Source organism: Oncorhynchus mykiss, chromosome 28 (assembly GCF_057628025.1).
Source record: "Oncorhynchus mykiss isolate SJ-2025 chromosome 28, ASM5762802v1, whole genome shotgun sequence".
Taxonomy (NCBI): domain Eukaryota; kingdom Metazoa; phylum Chordata; class Actinopteri; order Salmoniformes; family Salmonidae; genus Oncorhynchus; species Oncorhynchus mykiss.
This window is the reverse complement of record NC_143049.1, coordinates 35,807,556-35,833,558: the sequence shown is the minus strand read 5'-3', so window position 1 is coordinate 35,833,558 and position 26,003 is coordinate 35,807,556. Positions and strand designations below refer to the sequence as shown.

General features: G+C 42.6%; 1 protein-coding gene across 1 annotated transcript in view; it reads left to right on the top strand.

Annotated features, from left to right (window-relative positions):
* The window catches only part of LOC110509081 (metabotropic glycine receptor), a 115,697-nt gene that overhangs the window by 67,762 nt on the left and 21,932 nt on the right, over nt 1-26,003 (top strand). The window contains exons 6-7 of the mRNA XM_036966584.2: nt 12,651-12,760; nt 16,911-17,149. Coding sequence (XP_036822479.2) covers nt 12,651-12,760; nt 16,911-17,149 — 349 coding nt within the window. The remainder of the gene's footprint in view (nt 1-12,650; nt 12,761-16,910; nt 17,150-26,003) is intronic.

The following is a 26,003-nucleotide window of genomic DNA, read 5'->3' as shown; positions in this document are numbered from 1 at the left end:
AGGCACACTGGTAAATTATTTGAGAAGTGGCTTAGTAGGGGCGTTAAATTAAAGTATACCTTACTCAAAAAAACCATTTGTATTTGTATCACTCATATGAAGGTAGTACAGCTCACGTCAGTGATTTCAGTTTCTTCATTTTTTTAGGTAATCCTCATAATGTTTGAGTATCCAGAATTTATCCGGTTTTACAGTGCACATAGTAACAACGTAACGTAGGCACAACGTTACATAGTAACACCATGACATAGTAACAACATGACATAGTAACAACATGACATAGTAACAACATGACATAGTAACAACATGACATAGTAACAACATGACATAGTAACACCATGACATAGTAACAACATGACATAGTAACAACATGACATAGTAACAACATGACATAGTAACACCATGACATAGTAACAACATGACATAGTAACAACATGACTAAGTAACAACATTACATAGTAACAACATGACATAGTAACAACATTACATAGTAACACCATGACATGGTAACAATATGACATAGTAACAACATCACATAGTAACAAAGTTTTCATGGTAACAACATTACATAGTAACAACATTACATAGTAACAACATGACATAATAACAACATTACATAGTAACAACATGACATAGTAACAACATTACATAGTAACAACATGACATAGTAACAACATTACATAGTAACAACATGACATAGTAACACCATTACATAGTAACACCATGACATGGTAACAATATGACATAGTAACAATGTAACGTAGGCCCAACATTACATAGTAACAACATTACATAGTAACAACATGACATGGTAACAACATTACATAGTAACAACATCACATAGTAACAAAGTTTTCATGGTAACAACATTACATAATAACAACATTACATAGTAACAACATGACATAGTAACAACATGACATAGTAACAACATTACATATTAACAAAATAACATAGTAAAAACGTGACATAGTAACAACATGACATCGTAACAACGTTACATAGTAACACCATGGCATAGTAACAATGTACATAGTAACAACATTATATGATGGCAACAACGTTACATGGTAATACCGTTACATAGTAACAACGTTACATGGTAACAACATTACATATTAACATCATTACATGGTAATAACGTTACATAGTAACACCAATACATGGTAATAACGTTAGACAGTAACAACATTACATGGTAACACCATTACATGATGGCAACAACGCTACATGGTAACAACATTACATGGTAACAACATTACATAGTAACGCCATTACATGGCAATAACGTTATATATTAACAGTATTACATGTTAACAACGTTACATGGCCAGTTCTTTTAGACCAGGGTTCCAACACTCTTTTAAACCAGGGGTGGCCAGTTTTTTTAGACCAGGGGTGTCCTACTCTTTTAAACCAGGGGTGTCCTACTGTTTTAGACCAGGGATCCAACACTCTTTTAGACTAGGGGTGGCCTATTATTTTAGATCAGGGGTGGCCAGCTCTTTTAGACCAAGGGTGTCCTATTCTTTTAGACCAGGAGTGGCCTACTCTTTTAGACCATTGGTGGCCTACTCTTTTAAACCAGGGATCCAACACTCTTTTAGACCAGGGGTGTCCTATTCTTTTAGACCAGAGGTGTCCTATTCTTTTAGACCAGGGGTGGCCAGCTCTTTTAGACCCAGGGCGGCCTACTCTTTTAGACCAGGGGTGGCCTACTCTTTTAGACCATTGGTGGCCTACTCTTTTAAACCAGGGATCCAACACTCTTTTAGACCAGGGGTGTCCTATTCTTTTAGACCAGAGGTGTCCTATTCTTTTAGACCAGGGGTGGCCAGCTCTTTTAGACCCAGGGCGGCCTACTCTTTTAGACCAGGGGTGGCCTACTCTTTTAGACCAGGGGTGGACTACTCTTTTATACCTACTCTTTTAGACCAGGGATGGCCAACTCTTTTAGACCAGGGGTGGCCTATTCTTTTAGACCAGGGGTGGCCTATTCTTTTAGACCAGGGATCCAACACTCTTTTAGACCAGGGGTGGCCTATTATTTTAGATCAGGGGTGGCCAGCTCTTTTAGACCAGGGGTGTCCTATTCTTTTAGACCAGGAGTGGCCTACTCTTTTAGACCAGGGGTGGCCTACTCTTTTAGACCAGGGGTGGCCTACTCTTTTAGACCAGGGGTGGCCTACTCTTTTAGACCAGGGGTGGCCTACTCTTTTAGACCAGGGGTGGCCAGCTCTTTTAGACCAGGGGTGGCCTATTCTTTTAGACCAGGGGTGGCCTACTCTTTTAGACCAGGGGTGGCCAACTCATTAAGGCCAGGGGTGGCCTATTCTTTTATACCAGGGGTGGCCTACTCTTTTAGACCAGGGGCGGCCTACTCTTTTAGACCAGGGGTGGCCTACTCTTTTAGACTAGGGGTGGCCTACTCTTTTAGACCAGGGGTGGCCAGCTCATTAAGACCAGGGGTGGCCTACTCTTTTAGACCAGGGGTGGCCAGCTCATTAAGACCAGGGGTGGCCTACTCTTTTAGACCAGGGGTGGCCTATTATTTTAGACCAGGAGTGGACTACTCTTTTAGACCAGGGGTTGCCTACTCTTTTATACCAGGGATCCAACACTCTTTTAGACCAGGGGTGTCCTACTGTTTTAGACCAGGGGTCCAACACTCTTTTCGACCTGGGGTGACCAGCTCTTTTTCAAATTGGGGTGGCCTACTCTTTTAGACCAGGGTTGTCCTACTGTTTTAGTCCAGGGGTCCAACACTCTTTTAGACCAGGGGTGTCCTACTGTTTTAGACCAGGGGTCCAACACTCTTTTAGACCAGGGGTGGCCAGCTCTTTTCGACTTGGGGTGGCCTACTATTTTAGACCAGGGGTGAACAGCTCTATTAGACCAGGGGTGGACTACTCTTTTATACCAGGGGTGCCTACTCTTTTAGACCAGGGATGGCCAACTCTTTTAGACCAGGGGTGGCCTATTCTTTTAGACCAGGGGTGGCCTATTCTTTTAGACCAGGGATCCAACACTCTTTTAGACCAGGGGTGGCCTATTATTTTAGATCAGGGGTGGCCAGCTCTTTTAGACCAGGGGTGTCCTATTCTTTTAGACCAGGAGTGGCCTACTCTTTTAGACCAGGGGTGGCCTACTCTTTTAAACCAGGGATCCAACACTCTTTTAGACCAGGGGTGTCCTATTCTTTTAGACCAGGGGTGGCCAGCTCTTTTAGACCAGGGGTGGCCTACTCTTTTAGACCAGGGGTGGCCAGCTCTTTTAGACCCAGGGCGGCCTACTCTTTTAGACCAGGGGTGGCCTACTCTTTTAGACCAGGGGTGGCCTACTCTTTTAGACCAGGGGTGGCCAGCTCTTTTAGACCCAGGGTGGCCTACTCTTTTAGACCAGGGGTGGCCTACTCTTTTAGACCAGGGGTGGCCTATTATTTTATACAAGGGTGGCCAGCTCTTTTCGACCTGGGGTGACCAGCTCTTTTTCAAATTGGGGTGGCCTACTCTGTTAGACCAGGGGTCCAACACTCTTTTAGACCAGGAGTGGCCAGCTCTTTTTGACCAGGGGTGGCCTACTCTTTTTGACCAGGGGTGGCCTACTCTTGTAGTCCAGGGGTGGCTTATTATTTTAGACCAGGGGTGGCCTATTCTTTTAGACCAAGGGTGGCCTACTCTTTTAGCCCAGGGGTGGCCAGCTCATTAAGACCAGAGGTGGCCTACTTTTTTAGACTAGGGGTGGCCTATTCTTTTAGACCAGGGGTAGCCAACTCTTTTAGTCCAGGGGTGCCCACTCTTTTAGACCAGGGGTGGACTACTAATTTAGACCAAGGGTGGCCTACTCTTTTAGACCAGGGGTGGCCAGCTCATTAAGACCAGGGGTGGCCTACTCTTTTAGACTAGGGGTGGCCTATTCTTTTAGACCAGGGGTAGCCAACTCTTTTAGTCCAGGGGTGCCCACTCTTTTAGACCAGGGGTGGACTACTAATTTAGACCAGGGGTGCCTATTCTTTTAGACCAGGGGTGGCCTATTCTTTTAGACCAAGGGTGGCCTACTCTTTTAGACCAGGGGTGGCCAGCTCTTTTAGACCAGGGGTGACCTATTCTTTTAGACCAGGGTTGGCCTATTCTTTTAGACCAGGGGTGGCCTACTGTTTTAGACCAGGGGTGGCCAGCTCCAGTTCTCAATGTTTCTGAAAAACATCACAAAGATGACGGCTCTTGTCTTGGCTATTCCCCCTAAAATATCCCATTCCCCTTTTCACCTCGTCTGCCACAGGTCCCAGGAACTTCTCACTCCAATGTCCTCATTGAACCCTGGGTATCTCTGTCTTTCTCTCTGTATTGCTCTCTCTATATTCAATTTAATTCAAAGGGCTTTATTGGCATGGGAAAAGTGTGTTCACATTGCCAAAGCAAGTGAAATAGATAGGAAAAAGTTAAATTAACAATATAAAATAGACAGTAAACATTACACTCACAGATGTTCCAAAAGAATAAAGACATTTCAAATATCATATTATAGTGTATATATACAGTGTTGTAACGATGTGCAAATAGTTAAAGTACAAAAGGGAAAATAAATAAACATAAATATTGGTTGTATTTACAATGGTGTTTGTTCTTCACTGGTTGCCCTTTTCTTGTGGCAACAGGTCACAAGTATTGCTACTGTGATTGCACACTGTGGTATTTCACCCAGTAGATATGGGAGTTTATCAAAATGTATTTGTTTTCTTTGTGGGTCTGTGTAATCTAAGGGAAATATGTGTCTCTAATATGGTCATACATTGGACAGGATGTTAGGAAGTACATCTCAGTTTCCACCTCATTTTGTGGGCAGTGTGCACATAGCCTTCTCTCGAGAGCCATGTCTGCCTACTGCGGTCTTTCTTAATAGTAAGGTTATGCTCACTGAGTCTGTACATAGTCAAAGCTTTCATTACTGTTGGGTCAGTCACAGTGGTCAGGTATTCTGCCACTGTTCAGGGCTAAATAGCATTCTAGTTTTCTCAGTTTCTTTGTTAATTCTTTCCAATATGTCAAGTAATTATCTTTTTGTTTTCTCATGATTTGGTTGGGTCTAATTGTATTGCTGTTCTGGGGCTCTGTGGGGTCTGTTTGTGTTTGTGAACAGAGCCCCCAGACCAGCTTGCTTAGGGGACTCTTTTCTGGGTTCATTTCTCTGTAGGTGATGGCTTTGTTATGGAATGTTTGGGAATCGCTTCCTTTTAGGTGGTTGTAGAATTTGAAAATGAGCAGGTATCGGCCTAATTCTGCTCTGCATGCATTATTGGTGTTTTACGTTGTACACAGAGAATATTTTTGCATGCAGAGTCTCAATTTGGTGTTTGACCCATTTTGTGAATTCTTGGTGGGTGAGGTGACCCCAGACCTCACAACCGTAAAGGGCAATGGGTTCTATAACTGATTCAAGTAATTTTAGCCAGATCCTAATTGGTATGCCTTTTGTTGGCATAGAAGGCCCTTCTCGCCTTGTCCCTCAGATTGTTCACAGCTGTCTACAAGTTACCTGTGGCGCTGATGTTTAGTCCGAGGTATGTATAGTTTTTTTGTGTGCTCTTGGGGAACGGTGTCTAGATGGAATTTGAATTTTGTGGTCCTGGCAACTGGACCTTTTTTGGAACACCATTGTTTTTGTCTTACTGAGACTTACTGTCAGGGCCCAGGTCTGGCAGAATCTGTGCAGAATATCTAGGTACTACTGTAGGCCCTACTTGGTTGGGGACAGAAGCACCAGATCATAACCAAACAGTAGACATTTTACTTCAGATTCTAGTAGGGTGAGGCCGGGTGCCGCAGACTGTTCTAGTGCCTGACAATTTGTTTATATACAGTGCCTTTGGAAAGTATGCAGACCCCTTGACTTTTTCTATATGTTATGGTAGAGTGGCCAGACGGAAGCCACTCCTCAGTAAAAAGCACATGACAGCCTGCTTGGAGTTTGCCAAAAGGCACTTTAGACTCTCAGACCATGAGAAACAAGATTCTCTGATCTGATGAAACCAAGATTGAACTCTTTGGCCTGAATGCCACATCTGGAGGAAACCTGGTACCATCCCTACAGTGAAGCATGGTGGTGGCAGCATCATGCTGTGGGGGTGTTTTTCAGCGGCAGGTTTGAGGCAAAGATGAACGGAGCAAAGTACAGAGAGATCCTTGATGAAAACCTGCTCCAGAGCGCACAGGACCTCAGACTGGGGGCGAAGGCTCACCTCCCAACAGGACAACGACCTAAGCACACAGCCAAGACAACGCAGAAGTGGTTTCGGGACAAGTCTCTGAATGTCCTTGAGTGGCCCAGCCAGAGCCCGGACTGGAACCCGATCGAACATCTCAGGAGAGACCTGAAAATAGCTGTGCAGCAACGCTCCACATCCAACCTGACAGCTTGAGAGGATCTGCAGACAAGAATGGGAGAAACTCCACAGATACAGGTGTGCCATGCTCGTAGTGTCACACCCAGGAAGACTCGAGGCTGTAATCACTGCCAAAGGTACTTCAAGAAAATACTGAGTAAAGGGTCTGAATACTTATGTAAATTACATTTTGTTAATTTGATTAATTAGCAAACATTTCTAAAAACCTGTTTTTGCTTCGTCATCATGGGGTATTGTGAGCAGATTGATGAGGGGGGGAGAAAACAATTTAATAATTTTTAGAATAAGGCTGTAGCGTAACAAAATGTGTAAATAGTCAAAGGGTTTGAATACTTTCCCAAAGCACTGTAGATGTATGTTGAAGAGTTTGGGGCTCAAGCTGTATCCCTTTCTCGCCCTGTGGAAAGAAATCTGTGTTTTTGGCCAATTTTAACTGCACACTTGTTGTTTGTGTACATGGATTTCATAATTTGGTATGTTTTTCCCCCAACACCGCTTTCCATCAATTTGTATAGCAGACCCTTTTTTGAAAACAACAAAGCATGTGTAAACTTAGCCTTTGTTTTGGTTTGTTTGTTTGTTTGTCAATTAGGGTGTGCAGGGTGAATACACGGTCTGTCATACGATAATTTGGTAAAAAGCCACATTGACATTTGCTCAGTACATTGTTTTCACTGAGCAAATGGACGAGTCTTCTGTTAATGATAATGCAGAGGATTTTCCCAAGGTTGCTGTTGACACATATCCAACGGTAGTTATTGGGTTCAAATTTGTCTCCACTTTTGTGGATTGTGGTGATCAGTCCTTGGTTACAAATATTGGGGAAGATGCCAGAGCTGAGGATGATATCTCTCTCGCTTTCTTTCTTTCTATCTTTCTATCTATCTTTCTTTCTTTCTCTCTCTTTCTTTCTCTCTCTCTCACTCTCTCTCTCTCTCTCTCTCTTTCTCTCTCTCTTTCTCTCTCTCCACCCCCTCCCTCCCTCCATCTACTCATTTCTCTTTCTCTTCTTCTCCCTCCCTCTCTTTCTCTTTCTCACTATTTCTGTTTTATCTCACTCCCCCTCTCTCTCTCTTTCTTTCTCTCTCTCACTCTCCCTCCCTCTTTCTCTCTTTTTCTCTCACTCCCCCATCTCTCTTTCTCTCGCTCTCCCACTCTCTATCTCTTCCTCTCTCTCTCTCTCTCTCTCTCTCTCTCTCTCTCTCTCTCTCTCTCTCTCTCTCTCTCTCTTCCACAGTGATGTACCCTCCTCTTGCTGCTGCTGTTACTCCCACCTCAGCTTGGTGCAGCTGCTCCACTGTGGCGCTCAATGCATTTTTAAAGAGTCCATCAAGTTCTAGCGCAACTTGTTTTAAAAATAAATCTGCTGATTAATTTATTGGGCGGAGTTGGGGGTATATGGAAGGGGAAAGAAGAGGGATCCACCTTAGCTGGGTGATGCTGGAAACAAACATGTAGCCCCCCTTCCGTTCGCTCCTTTCAGGATCCCCCATTCCGTTCGCTCGTTTCAGGATCCCATGCCAGTTAGTCTCCACTGGATATTGTGTGTGTGTGTGTGTGTGTGTGTGTGTCCTAGTTTAACCTCTTGTTTGGGACATGGTGTATTTTAGCCTGTCATGGAGGACTGTGGGACGTGCTGTTCTGTGTGGACAGGGCTTGTTTACAATGCATACAACTAAGACTAGCCAGAGGTCATCAATACAGTGAGAGGGCCAGTCTATGGAGAAGAGGTTGTGATGTCGTGTGTGTGTGTGTGTGTGTGTGTGTGTGTGTGTGTGTGTGTGTGTGTGTGTGTGTGTGTGTGCGAGTGCGAGTGCGAGTCCGTGTGCGTGTGTGCATGGTACACTTAGGACACTTCCCAAATTTTTCACTCCTCAGTCAAAATCAAAACCTTCACCTCTCTATTCCCCAGATACTACATGATGAAAAATACATGTATGTTGCTTTGAAGGACACCAAAATGGCAGTATGATACACAGGAGTTAGACTCATACCTTTTTCCTGGCACATCTACAGTCATGATGCGGGAACCTTGTTTTTCATGGGAGGAAAACTGACAGTCCATTCTGAAAATATATGCATAGTATTACATGCAAATACATCTTGGACAATTAGGGTATACTTACCATACTTACTTACTTCTTGGTTCCTGGAGGAAAATCAACTAACTAAATGTATCCAAAGCTGCCAGTCTTGGGCTGCTTTCTTTGCTTCTGGCCATGAGCCATGACATGTGGCTGCAGTTAGGTCATACTAGTAGTAACTGTGGATCTTTCATACACTGCGTATTTAAATCCTTAGACTGTGGGTGTACCTATTCGGCTATCACACCTGACTCTGCGAGATGAGAGACGTGTGATCTGTCTCTGCGAGATGAGAGACGTGTGATCTGTCTCTGCGAGATGAGAGACGACTGACTCAAAGCTTTGCACACATTTCCTATTAACCGTGTTTGATATAACACACTTTGGGTAGAGGATTAAGAATGCAGGCAACTTCTGTTGTTGCATCTGTGAAAAGCCTGTGCTGCTTATGAATGGCCTATGTATGGCTTATGAATGGCCTATGTATGGCTTATGAATGGCCTAGGTATGGCGTATGAATGGCCTATGTATGGCTTATGAATGGGCTAGGTATGGCTTATGAATGGCCTAGGCATGGCTTATGAATGGCCTAGGTATGGCTTATGAATGGCCTATGTATGGCTTATGAATGGGCTAGGTATGGCTTATGAATGGCCTAGGTATGGCTTATGAATGGCCTAGGTATGGCTTATGAATGGACAAGGTATGGCTTATGAATGGCCTAGGTATGGCTTATGAATGGCCTAGAAATGGCTTATGAATTTACTATGGTTGGCTTATAAATGGCTTATGTATTGCTTATGAATGGCCAATGTACTGCTTATGAATGGCCTAGGTATGGCTTATTAATGTGTTATAAAGTCCTTACGCAGGTACCCTTCAGCGAAAGTATCACCAATATTTTCTCCCAGTGAATTCTGCAGCTTAATGAGTCCTCCTCTCATATCATGGAAGTGTGATATGTGCTTCAAGCATTGCTTGGCACTGAGCCATTGTTTCATCCCATCCGGGGAGTGACATTTCCCCTGTTTGCGAGTTTAAGCGGGCTCGTTGACGATCAGCGACAGATGTTCTGTCGTCTCGCCGCATGGGATAGGTGTCTGTCGCTCTGCTTAATTATAGAGGATACTTGCCATCTCTCAAACTGCCACAGTGCACCATGGGACTTGGAAGTGGATAAATTGCAAAGGTATACCATAGAGCAGGGTTCCCCAACTGGCGATCAGCGGGACGAATTTGGCCCTCGGGTGGTTTTATTTGGGCCCCCCCAAGTTTTGGAAAGGCCATCACATTTTATTTCAGGGATAGGTTGTGAGTATCGTAGAATAGTCCAAATCCTGTTTTTTTTGTTTTTTTGTTATTATGCTGAAAGCAAAGCAGTTTAGTCTGTGGAGCTGGGACAACAGCTCAACTTGAGGATTCTCAAATATGTAGACTAGCCCTGGCATGGTTGACTAGTTGAATGGTTGACATACTAGGTGCATGGTTGACATACTAGTTGCATGGTTTACATACTAGTTGCATGTTTGACATACTAGTTACATGGTTGACATACTAGTTACATGGTTGACATACTAATTACATGGTTGACATACTTGTTGAATGGTTGACATACTAGTTGCATGGTTGACAAACTAGTTGAATGGTTGACATACTAGTTGTGTGGTTGACAAACTAGCTGAATGGTTGACATACTAGTTGAATGGTTGACATACTAGTTACATGTTTGACATACTAGTTGCATGGTTGACATACTAGTTGCATGGTTGACATACTAGTTACATGGTTGACATACTAGTTACATGGTTGACATAGTAGTTGCATGGTTGACATACTAGTTGCATGGTTGACATACCTGATGCATGGTTGAGATACTAGTTACGTGGTCAACATACTAGTTGCATGGTTGACATACTAGTTGAATGGTTGACATACTAGTTGCATGGTTGACATACCTGATGCATGGTTGAGATACTAGTTACATGGTCAACATACTAGTTGCATGGTTGACATACTAGTTGAATGGTTGACATACTAGTTGCATGGTTGACATACTAGTTGCATGGTTGACATACTCGTTGCATGGTTGACATACTAGTTGCATGGTTGACATACTAGTTGCATGGTTGACATACTAGTTGAATGGTTGACATACTAGTTGCATGGTTGACATACTAGTTGCATGGTTGACATACTCGTTGCATGGTTGACATACTAGTTACATGGTTGACATACTAGTTGCATGGTTGACATACTAGTTACATGGTTGACATACTAGTTGCATGGTTGACATACTAGTTACATGGTTGACATACTAGTTGCATGGTTGACATACTCGTTGCATGGTTGACATACTAGTTGCATGGTTGACATACTAGTTACATGGTTGACATACTAGTTGAATGGTTGACATACTAGTTGCATGGTTGACATACCTGATGCATGGTTGAGATACTAGTTACATGGTCAACATACTAGTTGCATGGTTGACATACTAGTTGAATGGTTGACATACTAGTTGCATGGTTGACATACTAGTTGCATGGTTGACATACTAGTTACATGGTTGACATACTCGTTGCATGGTTGACATACTAGTTACATGGTTGACATACTAGTTGCATGGTTGACATACCAGTTTTCCGTCTTGAGGGTTAAACCCAAACAGTTCAAATTGTCACAATACATTGCATATCCAGTATGGGGTTTATAACGCAAATCTTTTTTAATCATGTGAGATGTGATATTTGTGATTCTGCAGCTGCTGGAATATATAATGAAATAAGTCTGTAAACATACAGAAGCTGAAAGCAAATACACTTTCCCCTTGGTTCAGTTCACCATGCATGACCTGGTGCCTCCATCCAACTATTAACAAAAGCTAAAGTTTTGTCAGCAAGGCAGAAAGAGAAATGAGGGCGCCCGATGCCTCAGTGATGTTTAGTTCTATCTGCCTAGGGAGAGACGACAGTTGAAAATTAGCTGTCTGGCACAAAATCTGGCACCTTCACAAAAAACGTGATTAATGTGCGTTTTCTCTGTCACATAAACCTACGGTTATAATGTAGTGGCCTAGGGTGGTCCAGCCTAGGGTGGTCCAGCCTCTGGATCACATTTACTCTGCACCGCTGTGAACATGGGTTTGGATCTAACCCACTGCTCTAGCGTTTACATTTTAGACATTTAGCACTCTTTTATCCAGTAGTGAGTGAATACATTTTAAAACATACTTTTCTACTGTTCCCCCGTGGGAATCAAACCCACAACCCTTCCCTGCAACTGCCATGCTCTACCAACTGAGCTACACGGGACTAAACTCTCTCCTGTTTCTCTACCCTGTCTAATAAACAGCTCCTGTTTCTCTACCCTGTCTAATAAACAGCTCCTGTTTCTCTACCCTGTCTAATAAACAGCTCCTGTTTCTCTACCCTGTCTAATAAACAGCTCCTGTTTCTCTACCCTGTCTAATAAACAGCTCCTGTTTCTCTACCCTGTCTAATAAACAGCTCCTGTTTCTCTACCCTGTCTAATAAACAGCTCCTGTTTCTCTACCCTGTCTAATAAACAGCTCCTGTTTCTCTACCCTGTCTAATAAACAGCTCCTGTTTCACTACCCTGTCTAATAAACAGCTCCTGTTTCTCTACCCTGTCTAATAAACAGCTCCTGTTTCTCTACCCTGTCTAATAAACAGCTCCTGTTTCTCTACCCTGTCTAATAAACAGCTCCTGTTTCACTATCCTGTCTAATAAACAGCTCTTGTTTCTCTACCCTGTCTAATAAACAGCTCCTGTTTCTCTACCCTGTCTAATAAACAGCTCCTGTTTCACTATCCTGTCTAATAAACAGCTCCTGTTTCTCTACCCTGTCTAATAAACAGCTCCTGTTTCTCTACCCTGTCTAATAAACAGCTCCTGTTTCTCTACCCTGTCTAATAAACAGCTCCTGTTTCACTATCCTGTCTAATAAACAGCTCCTGTTTCTCTACCCTGTCTAATAAACAGCTCCTGTTTCTCTACCCTGTCTAATAAACAGCTCCTGTTTCTCTACCCTGTCTATTAAACAGGAACATTACTAAAGAAGTAGGACTACTTCTGTAAAAAAAGAAAAAAGAAAAGGGAAGTAGAGTATAATGAGAGTAATGTGGATCTCCCCTTCTGTTTAGGTGATGATACTGTACTTCAGCCCCAGCGTGTTGCGCTGTATCCTCCTGAGATGGGTGCGTCTCCTGGGCTTTGCCACGGCCTACGGAACAGTGATACTGAAGCTTTACAGGTTTGCTACAGGTCTACTTTCTAGTACAGGTCTTTCACGCGGGGTGTATTCATTAGTGTATGCCGTATGCAAAATGCTCTGTTTCGGCCTGTTTTGTTCCTAGTGAATATACCCAAGCTGTATAATGCAGAAATCAATCCCATAATATGGTACTGGTAATCCCTGTATATAGCTCCACATTGTTCTGGTACTGGTACTCCATGTATATACAGTACCAGTCAAAAGTTTGGATTTTCTACATTTTAGAATAATAGTGAAGACGTCATTTGGGCTACAATCTGAGGTGCACAACTGATTGGCTCAAACACATTAAGAAGGAAAGAAATTCCACAAATGAACTTTTAACAAGGCACACCAGTTCATTTTAATGCATTCCAGGTGACTACCTCATGAAGCTGGTTGAGAGAATGCCAAGAGTGTGCAAAGCTGTCATCAAGGCAAAGGGTGGTTACTTTGAAGAATCTAAAATATCAAATATATTTTGATTTGTTTAACACTTTTTTGGTTACTACATGATTCCATATGTGTTATTCCATAGTTTTGATGTCTTCACTATTATTCGACAATGTAGAAAATAGTACAAATAAAGAAAGACCCTTGAATGAGTAGGTGTGTCCAAACTTTGGACTGGTACTGCTCCACATTGATCTGGTACTGGTACTTCCTGTATATAGCTCCACATTGATCTGGTACTGGTACTTCCTGTATATAGCTCCACATTGATCTGGTACTGGTACTTCCTGTATATAGCTCCACATTGATCTGGTACTGGTGCTTCCTGTATATAGCTCCACATTGATCTGGTACTGGTACTTCCTGTATATAGCTCCACACTGATCTGGTGCTGGTACTCCCTGTATATAGCTCCACATTGATCTGGTACTCCCTGTATATAGCTCCACATTGATCTGGTACTCCCTGTGCATACCTCCACATTGATCGGGTACTCCCTGTATATAGCTCCACATTGATCTTGTACTGGTACTCCCTGTATATACCTCCACATTGATCTGGTACTGGTACTCCCTGTATATAGCTCCACATTGATCTGGTACTCCCTGTGCATACCTCCACATTGATCGGGTACTCCCTGTATATAGCTCCACATTGATCTTGTACTGGTACTCCCTGTATATACCTCCACATTGATCTGGTACTGGTACTCCCTGTATATAGCTCCACATTGATCTGGTACTCCCTGTATATACCTCCACATTGATCTGGTACTGGTACTCCCTGTATATACCTCCACATTGATCTGGTACTCCCTGTATATAGCTCCATATTGATCTGGTACTCCCTGTATATACCTCCACATTGATCTGGTACTGGTACTCCCTGTATATAGCTTCAAATTGATCTGGTACTCCCTGTATATAGCTTCAAATTGATCTGGTACTCCCTGTATATAGCTCCACATTGATCTTGTACTGGTACTCCCTGTATATACCTCCACATTGATCTGGTACTGGTACTCCCTGTATATAGCTCCACATTGATCTGGTACTCCCTGTATATAGCTCCAACTATACTGTAGTTCCATTCTTCTGTATTTAATTGTATTACTCTTGTGTTAGTGTTTAATTTTTATTGATGGGAAGGGCTCGTATAAAACAAGAATTTCAAGGTAAAGACTACACCAGTTGTATTCGGGGCATGTGACAAATAAAATGTGATTTGGCCAAATGAGAACACTTCTGCAGTGTTCTGCCTAGAACTTTCGGTGTTTTCTCCCAACGATTTTTCCCAAAGATGCTCCTTAATGAGTTTGCCCTGTAGAGTGCCCTCCAATAAACAGGTTCCTCTCAGAATTGGTCCTGGTTTGCCATTGTTCTATTTTGCTACTTAGTAGTCAAAGTGAGTGGACAGTGGCATAGGTAGCACTTTACATTCTCAATCACTACCTACCGTAGCATAGAGTTCTCTCCACTCTCCTCTGGAAATGACTTGGCTTTCATGTTGGCCTTTTTACATTTCGCAGAGACAGCAGAGAAACAACTCAATCTGATCAAGTGTGTGTAAGAAATTGTGTGTGTGTGTGTGTGTGTGTGTGTGTGTGTGTGTGTGTGTGTGTGTGTGTGTGTGTGTGTGTGTGTGTGTGTGTGTGTGTGTGTGTGTGTGTGTGTGTGTGTGTGTGTGTGTGTGTGTGTGTATTGTCCACTCCCACTTCAGTTAATATAGTTTTGTGAGTGCAGAAAATAGGGGGCCAAAGGGCAGCCTGCTACTTCCCCTGACAAAATTACAATTTAAGTTCCTCGTGGTGTGATGGGCTTGAAACCTAACCTTAGTGTCAGTTCAATATAGGAGAATCCCACACAGATATCAAAGATGAGGCAGGATCAATCATAGTCTGTCCCTCAGAGACCCCAGAGGTTGAAATAGCTCCTTATATCTATGCTAATCTAGACCACACTTCAGAGAACACACTGTTGCTAGCACTGGCAAGGGTCTTTCAGCAGTAGTATAGAAGAAGTAATAACGGAAGCCGTAACACTGATGAATGCTAGCAGTGGTAGAAGGAATAATGCAGTGTAATGAATGCTAACAGTGGTAGAAGGAATAATGCAGTGTAATGAATGCTAACAGTGGTAGAAGGAATAATGCAGTGTAATGAATGCTAGCAGTGGTAGAATGAATAATGCAGTGTAATGAATGCTAGCAGTGGTAGAAGGAATAATGCAGTGTAATGAATGCTAGCAGTGGTAGAAGGAATAATGCAGTGTAATGAATGCTAGCAGTGGTAGAAGGAATAATGCAGTGTAATGAATGCTAGCAGTGGTAGAAGGAATAATGCAGTGTAATGAATGCTAGCAGTGGTAGAAGGAATAATGCAGTGTAATGAATGCTAGCAGTGGTAGAAGGAATAATGCAGTGTAATGAATGCTAGCAGTGGTAGAAGGAATAATGCAGTGTAATGAATGCTAGCAGTGGTAGAATGAATAATGCAGTGTAATGAATGCTAGCAGTGGTAGAAGGAATAATGCAGTGTAATGAATGCTAGCAGTGGTAGAAGGAATAATGCAGTGTAATGAATGCTAGCAGTGGTAGAAGGAATAATGCAGTGTAATGAATGCTAGCAGTGGTAGAAGGAATAATGCAGTGTAATGAATGCTAGCAGTGGTAGAAGGAATAATGCAGTGTAATGAATGCTAGCAGTGGTAGAAGGAATAATGCAGTGTAATGAATGCTAGCAGTGGTAGAAGGAATAATGCAGTGTAATGAATGCTAGCAGTGGTAGAAGGAATAATGCAGTGTAATGAATGCTAGCAGTGGTAGAAGGAATAATGCAGTGTAATGAATGCTAGCAGTGGTAGAAGGAATAATGCAGTGTAATGAATGCTAGCAGTGGTAGAAGGAATAATGCAGTGTAATGAATGCTAGCAGTGGTAGAAGGAATAATGCAGTGTAATGAATGCTAGCAGTGGTAGAAGGAATAATGCAGTGTAATGAATGCTAGCAGTGGTAGAAGGAATAATGCAGTGTAATGAATGCTAGCAGTGGTAGAAGGAATAATGCAGTGTAATGAATGCTAGCAGTGGTAGAAGGAATAATGCAGTGTAATGAATGCTAGCAGTGGTAGAAGGAATAATGCAGTGTAATGAATGCTAGCAGTGGTAGAAGGAATAATGCAGTGTAATGAATGCTAGCAGTGGTAGAAGGAATAATGCAGTGTAATGAATGCTAGCAGTGGTAGAAGGAATAATGCAGTGTAATGAATGCTAGCAGTGGTAGAAGGAATAATGCAGTGTAATGAATGCTAGCAGTGGTAGAAGGAATAATGCAGTGTAATGAATGCTAGCAGTGGTAGAAGGAATAATGCAGTGTAATGAATGCTAGCAGTGGTAGAAGGAATAATGCAGTGTAATGAATGCTAGCAGTGGTAGAAGGAATAATGCAGTGTAATGAATGCTAGCAGTGGTAGAAGGAATAATACAGTGTAATGCATGCTAGCAGACCAGTTGGTTGTAATCTGGTTATATATAACAGACACCAGTTGGTTGTAATCTGGTTGTAACAGACACCAGTTGGTTGTAATCTGGTTATATGACGTCTTCTCAACGAGAACCATAAAACCCTAAAAAAACACTATTAGACGTCACGTGCCAAATTTGAGAACAGAAACAACCCTTCTCTCTCTTCTCTCCTCCAGGGTGCTGAAGGTGTTCCTGTCCCGTACGGCACAGCGGACGCCCTACATCACCAGCTGGCGGGTGCTGCGTCTGCTGGGGGTCATCCTGCTGGTGGTGCTGTGGTTTCTGGTGGCCTGGACCTCGGCCGTGTGTCAGACACCTGACCGGACGTCGGCCCTCATCGATGTGGGCCTCACCCCCGACGGGCTGCAGTTCAGCATGTGCCTGCTGGACCGCTGGGATTACATGATGGCAGTTGGTGAGTTGTGACGGAAGTGTGGACCTCTTGTCAATACCCCTAGTCAATTACCAAGTGGGCAAACTAGTTGAAATGACATTGTTAAAGCCAAAAAATTATTGAAATTATCAAATAAAATCAAGCTTTATTTATACAGCACATTTCAGACATGGAACGCAACAGAATGTGCTTCACAGAAAATAACTGATAAACAATGCAAATTAAAACTGAAATATTTACTACACAACAAATTTAGGAGGATAAAAAACAAAATAATAATAATAAAAACTGAAAGACTAAAAAGTACCCTAAGGAAAAGCAAAGTTAAAGAGGTGTGTTTTAAGATCTCTTTTAAATATGTCCACAGTTTCAACCCCCATTCAGGTTCTCTGGCAGAGGGCTGGGGGCATAGTAACTAAAGGCTGCCTCTCCATGCCTCTTGGTCCCCTCAGGTTCTCTGGCAGAGGGCTGGGGGCATAGTAACTAAAGGCTGCCTCTCCATGCCTCTTGGTCCCCTCAGGTTCTCTGGCAGAGGGCTGGGGGCATAGTAACTAAAGGCTGCCTCTCCATGCCTCTTGGTCCCAGGCTTTAGGAGAGTTAAAAGACCAGTGACAGAGGACCTGAGGGTGCAGTGTACAGTCATTGTTATCATATATGAAATTATAAGTACCTCACGTCACTCGTAAAAAGACGAAGCAATTAGCCTATTAAAATGTTTATCTGACTCCATAAAGATAATTAATATAAACAAGCGTTAGGCAATGAGATGACGTTGACTAGCAAGAATTGGTCTGGGAATTGTCTATATCAAAGACAAATATTGAATTAACATTGTACAATTCATGGATTCACATGCAAGGCATAAATTAAGATACGCATTAAGAAGCATTACAAGTCATTATTCCAAGCAGGACAAAACACGATTAAAGAGATGCTTACTAGGCCAGAGTCCTAGATGCCTAGTAAATTCCTACAAGCATTTTGCTACAAGCAATAACATCAGCTAAATATGTGTATGTGACCAATAACATTTTATTTGATTTGGATTTGATGATGAATTGATCATACAACCTTCCTCCATGACTGGAAACACGATAAGAGAAAGAACAAAGGCATGTAATTCCATTTATAACATCTGACGGTGTAACCTTTCAACCCAAAACCAACCACCATTAACCAGTCAAAAAAATACCAAGTTTACAGTAACCTCAACACTTCCTGGCCCAATCTCCACAGGGTATCACAGCATTTAAAGGCTTGTGGTGGGATAGAGATCATAGAGATTGCATAGAGATCATACATCCAGACACAGTGCTTTTGGAAAATATTCAGACCCCTTTTTCCACATTTTGTTACGTTACAGCCTTATTCTAAAATGTATTCAATAAAAAAAATATCCACAAAAAAACTCAAACTGAAATACCTTATTTACATAAGAATTCAGACCCCTTGCTATGAGACTCTGAATTTCTCGAAGGTCAGACTCGAAGCTCAGGTGCATCCTGTTTCCATTGATCATCCTTGAGATGTTTTCTACAACTTGATTTGAGTCCACTTGTGGTAAATTCAATTGATTGGACATGATTTGGAAAGGCACACACCTGTCTATATAAGGTCCCACAGTTGACAATACATGTCAGAGCAAAAACCAAGACATGACGTCGAAGGAATTGTCCATAGAGCTCCGAGACGGGATTGTGTCGAGGCACAGGTCTGGGGAAGGGTACCAGAACTTTTCTGCAGCATTGAAGGTCCCTAAGAACACAGTTGCCTCCATCATTATTAAATAGAAGAAGTTTGGAACCACCAAGATTCTTCCTAGATCTGGCCGCCCAGCCAAACTGAGCAATCTGGGCAGAAGGGCCTTGGTCGGAGAGGTGACCAAGAATCTGATGGTCACTCTGACAGAGCTCTAGAGTTCCTCTGTGGAGATGGGAGAAACTTCCAGAAGGACAACCATCTCTGTAGCATGCCACCAATCAGGCCTTTATGGTAGAGTGGCCAGACAGAAGCCACTCTTCAGTAAAAGGCACATGACAGCCCGCTTGGAGTTTGCCAAAAGCCAACTAAAGGACTCTCAGACCATGAGAAACAAGATTTTCTGGTCTGATGAAACCAAGATTGAACTCTTTGGCCTGAATGCCAAACGTTACATCTGGAGGAAATCTGGCACCATCCCTACGGTGAAGCATGGTGGTGGCAGCATCATGCTGTAGGGATGTTTTTCAGCAGCAGGAACTGGAAGACTAGTCAGGACTGAGGGAAAGATGAACAGAGCAAAGAACAGAGAGATCTATGATGAAAACCTGCTCCAGAGCGCACAACGACTTTAAGCACACAGCCAAGACAACGCAGGAGTGGATTCGGGACAAGTCTCTGAATGTCCTTGAGTGGCCCAGCCAGAGCCCGGACTTGAACCCGATCAAACATCTCTGGAGAGACCTGAAAATAGCTGTGCAGCAACACTCCCCAACCAACCTGACAGAGCTTGAGAGGATCTGCAGAGAAGAATGGGAGAAACTCCCCAAATACAGGTGTGCCAAGCTTGTAGCTTCATACCCAAGAAGACTTGAGGCTGTAATGGCTCCCAAAGGTGCTTCAACAAAGTACTGAGTAAAGGGTCTGAATACTTGTGTAAATGTGATATATATTATATTTTTTTATATACATTTGCAAAAATGTCTAAAAACCATTTTTTCTTTGTCATTATGGGGTCTTTTGTGTGTAGATTGATGAGGAAAACATTTTTAAAATCCATTTTAGAATATGGCTGTAACGTAACAAAATGTCTGAATACTTTCCGAATGCATTGTACTGTAGCATCAGAGTTATCCTCAGGGAACAAGTTTCAGATAGAAACCAGGATAATATAGTATTCTTCTATAATATAGTATTATTCTATCATATAGTATTATTCTATAATATAATATAGTATTATTCTATCGCATAGTATTATTCTATAATATAGTATAGTATTATTCTATCGTATAGTATTATTATATAATATAATATAGTATTATTCTATCATATAGTATTATTATATCATATAATATAGTATTATTCTATCATATAGTATTATTCTATCATATAGTATTATTATATCATATAGTATTATTCATCATATAGATTTATTCTATCATATAGTATTATTCATCATATAGTATTATTCTATCATATATTATTATTCATCATATAGTATTATTCTATAATATAATATAGTATTATTCTATCGCATAGTATTATTCTATAATATAGTATAGTATTATTCTATTGTATAGTATTATTATATAATATAGTATTATTCTATCACTCCTTCTATAGTCAGTCCTCTGGATACTATAGCAGAGATATGTTTTAGCCCCTAAGAGAGGGAAGGGCTGATTTGTCCTTTGGCATCGTCCTGTTCCTGGACCATTTTCCATGCAACTCCAGCTCAACTTCAGAGCACATAAATTAGGCCGAGCCTAGAAGGGTACTGGGAACATAACTTAAAAGCATGTCTGACATGTATTGGGGTTCACAATCGCGGACTGATTTGAAAACTAATATAAGAATCTTAAAATGTATTCTAAAACTCACAGGCAGTCAGTGCAGAGACCTTAAAACTGGTGTAATGTGTGCTCTCCGTCTGGTCTTGGTCAGTACCCGTGTTGCAGCATTCTGTATGTTTTGAGGCTGACCAATAGATTTCTTGGGTAGACCAGACAGGAGGGCATTACAGTAGTCAAGACTGCTTGTAATAAAAGCATGGATGAGTCTTTCTGTATCAGCCTGAGAGAACTGGATCAGAGAGGCCAACCCACCTCTCCAGTCTGTCCAGAAGGACATCATGGTCAACAGTGTCAAATGCAGCACACAAATCCAATAGTACAAGGACAGAGAACTGTTTGGAAGCTGTGTTGGTTCTAAGATCATTTAACACTTTACCTAAGTCTACTGTGGTGGGCACGAAAACCAGATTTGAATTTTTCCAAAATACAGTTGCCACTTAAAAATCATTTAGCTGTTTGAAAAACAATTTCTCCAGAATTTTGCTTAAGAATGGGAGGTTGGAGATTGGTTGAAAATTGCTAAGAGCTGAAGAATCTAGATTACTTTTCTTCAGAAGGGGTTTCTCCATAGCAGTTTTTCGTGCCTGTGAACAGGGAGAGATTAACAATAGCTTGCAGTTCTTCAGATATGCTATTAAAAACTTTTTTGAAGAAGGTGGTGGAGATAAACCTGCCTTCTCGATTTTAAGTTGTGATATCACTTTCCTATCACTTTCAGTCAGGCAGGTACAGGGCAGGCAGAAAAGTCAGAACTGGGAAGACTAGAACACAGGAAACACGCTGGTAGGACTTGACAAGACAAACTGGCCACAGACAAACACACATAATGAGGGAATATTGGAGACACCTGGTGGGGGGTGGAAACAAGCACAAAGACAGGTGAAACAGATCAGGGTGTGATACTAACAGAAAAATGGGTCTGTTCCTTATAGTTTTCATCTAACTAACCATGTATAGGTTTATTCCAAGTTTCATTCTTTATTTAACTTGTCAAGTCAGTTAAGAACAAATTCTTATTTTCAATGATGGCCTAAGAACAATAGGTTCACTGCCTTGTTCAGGGGCAGAACAACAGATTTTTACCTTGTCAGCTCAGGGATTTGATCTTGCAACCGTTCGGTTACTAGTCCAACGCTCTAACCACTAGGCTACCTGCCGACCCTTGAATAATGTTAGTTTAAACATAGCTACACCCCACACCTTTGCCTGCTGTTCTTTTGATTTCAGCGTGTGGTTTTTGAGTTGTGGTAGTTTCAACAGCGCGTATCCCGCCCTAATCGATGAGTGATTTGTTGCCACTTGACAAAACAACAGTGTTTAAAATGTCTCTAAGTTTAAAAAAATAAGATAAGATACTTGTTTAAAAAAAAATACGAGTAATATGATGTGTAGATAGCAAATGTTTTGGTATTCAATATATCACAAAACAGTTTCTGTATATTGGTTATTGACTTGGACACTTTAAAACTGAGTTTTGACATTGGGCTATTTATCAATGTCTTGCCAACAGGAAGCAGCGACAGCATAATTTTCAACTTACGTTTAGCAATCATTTCCAATGGTATTGTACTTGATCAGGTAAAAACTGCTGAATGAGTCCAAAAATGTGCTGTGATTTGATTTATTTTTATCATATACCAGGAATCACCAAGACGGGTTTGCCCTGTACTCATCAGACTAGGCCATAATTTTTAATGTGTATAAATACATAGATATTTTATGTATAATATGTATATTTGTATCATGCAGGGCACATTTCAAAAAGAGACCTAGGTCTAAATATGTCTTCCCTGGTAAAATAAACGTCAAATAAAAATAATATCATCGCCACTGCTGCTGCTATTGTTGTTGTTGTTGTTTGTTTCATCATTCCTGATGCCAGATTATCGGTGGAAACTCAAATGGACTCTAATCAGTCTAAATAACCAGTTAAAATAGGAGAAATGCCGAGCCTCTTCTAGAGTGGAATGTGACAGGCAGCTGAGGATCAGGACCTATCATCTAATCCCTGTTTAAGTGGATGGATCTCTGAGAGGCGGTGAGCTCTGCTCTGTCTGAGGACCCTGAGAGAGATATGGACAGCGATGCAGAGAGTTTTTTTCAACGAGGAAAAATGGAAAGGGAAACAAGGGAGGGGGAGGACAGCTCAGGTAAAGGAGGAGGGAGGACAGCTCAGGGAAAGGAGGAGGGAGGACAGCTCAGGTAAAGGAGGAGGGAGGACAGCTCAAGTAAAGGAGGGGGAGGACAGCTCAGGTAAAGGGGAGAGGACAGCTCAGGTAAAGGAGGAGGGATGACAGCTCAAGTAAAGGAGGGGGAGAGGGAGAACAGCTCAGGTAAAGGGGGGGAGGACAGCTCAGGTAAAGGAGGGGGAGGACAGCTCAGGTAAAGGAGGAGGGAGGACAGCTCAAGTAAAGGAGGGGGAGGACAGCTCAGGTAAAGGGGAGAGGACAGCTCAGGTAAAGGAGGAGGGATGACAGCTCAAGTAAAGGAGGGGGAGAGGGAGAACAGCTCAGGTAAAGGGGGGGAGGACAGCTCAGGTAAAGGAGGGGGGAGGACAGCTCAGGTAAAGGGGGGGGACAGCTCAGGTAAAGATACAGCTCAAGTAAAGGAGGGAGGAGGACAGCTCAGGTAAAGGAGGGGGAGGACAGCTCAGGTAAAGGAGGGAGGAGGACAGCTCAGGTAAAGGAGGGAGGAGGACAGCTCAGGTAAAGGAGGGGGGAGGACAGCTCAGGTAAAGGAGGGAGGAGGACAGCTCAGGTAAAGGAGGGAGGAGGACAGCTCAGGTAAAGGAGGGAGGAGGACAGCTCAGGTAAAGGAGGGGGGAGGACAGCTCAGGTAAAGGGGGGGGACAGCTCAGGTAAAGGGGGGGGACAGCTCAGGTAAAGATACAGCTCAAGTAAAGGAGGGAGGAGGACAGCTCAGGTAAAGGAGGGGGGAGGACAGCTCAGGTAAAGGAGGGAGGAGGACAGCTCAGGTAAAGGAGGGGGAGGACAGCTCAGGTAAAGGAGGGGGGAGGACAGCTCAGGTAAAGGAGGGAGGAGGACAGCTCAGGTAAAGGAGGGAGGAGGACAGCTCAGGTAAAGGAGGGAGGAGGACAGCTCAGGTCGCTGTTGACATAAGGCATAATAAGAACATTGTGCATCTTCGCAGGGAAGGCAGAGACAGCTAGTGAACCTGTACATATACATGGTGGAGAGGTCGGTCTGCGGTGCAGGATAGGGGCGGGCAGTGTGGGTTGGGAGTAGGCTGAAGGGCGATACCCACTCATCTAAGGTGCTATCAGGTTTTAAAAAACAGTTTTATTTGGGGCTCTATAATAATTATATGAATTATTTTGTAGTTAATTTAAAAAAAAGTGTTGATCATGTCTGTGTCAGTTCAAATGAATTATCCCTCCTACCAGCATTTACAAACAGCTCACCATGCATACTGGTTAAATACTAAGTATCTTATAATAAGTCGTTGTGATTTATGAATATTCATGAATAATAATACACTCTAATCACTATTTATAAATTATAATCTGCAATCCGACATGATTCCCATGTTGTCTTTGGTGTTAATTATTGAAGGAATGTAAATCAGGCTTGCTGTTATGGGCTCCAAACTAACAGTGAGTCATACAACGGGGAACAGTTCTGAGAACAGTTCTGAGAACAGAATAAAGGAGACATGAGACTGCCTTACCGTTTTGAGAACAGTTCTTGGAAAAGGAATGTAAATTAGGGTCAATGTTATGGGTTCCTGAGTAACGGTGAGTCAGACAGTCGACAGTTCTGAAAACTGGGGCATGCAGTCCAAGTCCAAGTTGTCCCTCCCTGTTTCAGTACGTTTTCTTCCATTTGGTGTCGAATGAATATGATCTATTTCTGAGAACGTAGAATAAAGGAGAGAGGAGAGACACGGACTACTGTACAGTTCTGAGAACAGTTTTTAGAAAGGAATGTAAATTAGTGTCACAGTTATGCGCTCCCAAATAACATTAAGTCAGACAACAGGGAGCAGTTCTGAGAACAGTTCTGAGAACATAGAATAAAGGAGAGATGAGAGACTTGGACTGCCTTACAGTCTGCTAATCCCCAGCGACCTTGGAACACTAGAGAGGATCCCTCTCCAGCAGGAGATCTGTCAACAAGGCAGTGGGCTGGCAATCAGGAGATTTGTCAACAAGGTGGTGGGCTGGCAATCAGGAGATCTGTCAACAAGGCAGTGGGCTGGCAATCAGGAGATCTGTCAACAAGGCAGTGGGCTGGCAATCAGCAGATTTGTCAACAAAGCAGTGGGCTGGCAATCAGCAGATTTGTCAACTTGGCAGTGGGCTGGCAATCAGCAGATCTGTCAACAAGGCAGTGGGCTGGCAATCAGCAGATTTGGCAACAAGGCAGTGGGTTGGCAGTTAGCAGATCTGGCAACAAGGCAGTGGGCTGGCAATCAGCAGATTTGGCAACAAGGCAGTGGGCTGGCAATCAGCAGATTTGTCAACAAGGCAGTGGGCTGGCAATCAGCAGATCTGTCAACAAGGCAGTGGGCTGGCAATCAGCAGATCTGTCAACAAGGCAGTGGGCTAGCAATCAGCATATTTGGCAACAAGGCAGTGTGTTGGCAGTCAAGCTGTGGGAAATCAATGTTGGCAGAAAGGGAACTCTCCTTAGCAAATGTCAGTGGCTAGTAACTACATGATGTGCAGCCATCAACACTTTGTGCATCAAACGACAGGCTGAGGGCCGTACATTTGGCCACTTTTCCCCCAGTGAATTATGCCTTTTGAAAGGTGTGTGAGTGGAGATTAGTGATGTGAGGTCAGTATACTTCCCAATGGTGAGAGAGGTCTCATTTTGGCCGACTGAATTTTCTTCTTTGTTTGCAATTAAAACAAAATAAACTTGAGGGAAGGATTTTTAGAGTGTCTCTCTTTTTTAGTACTTAGATATAGCACCATTGACACTTCTGATTGATTCATTATTTATACAATTACAGTGAATGTTTAACAGGTATAGCAGGTCAAACATTCATGGCTGCTTCATTAAAAATTGAATCGTTTTTCATATTCTTTGAAGGGTCTAGAAAAAAAGCATGAGCTGGCGCACACACAAACATTTTGCGGAGGAACCGAATTTGCTCCCAACAATCCAATGGGCAAACCCAACAATCCAATGGGCAAACGCAACAATCCAATGGGCAAACCCAACAATCCAATGGGCAAACCCAACAATCCAATGGGCAAACCCAACAATCCAATGGGCAAACCCAACAATCCAATGGGCAAACCCAACAATCCAATCGGCAAACCCAACAATCCAATGGGCAAACCCAACAATCCAACG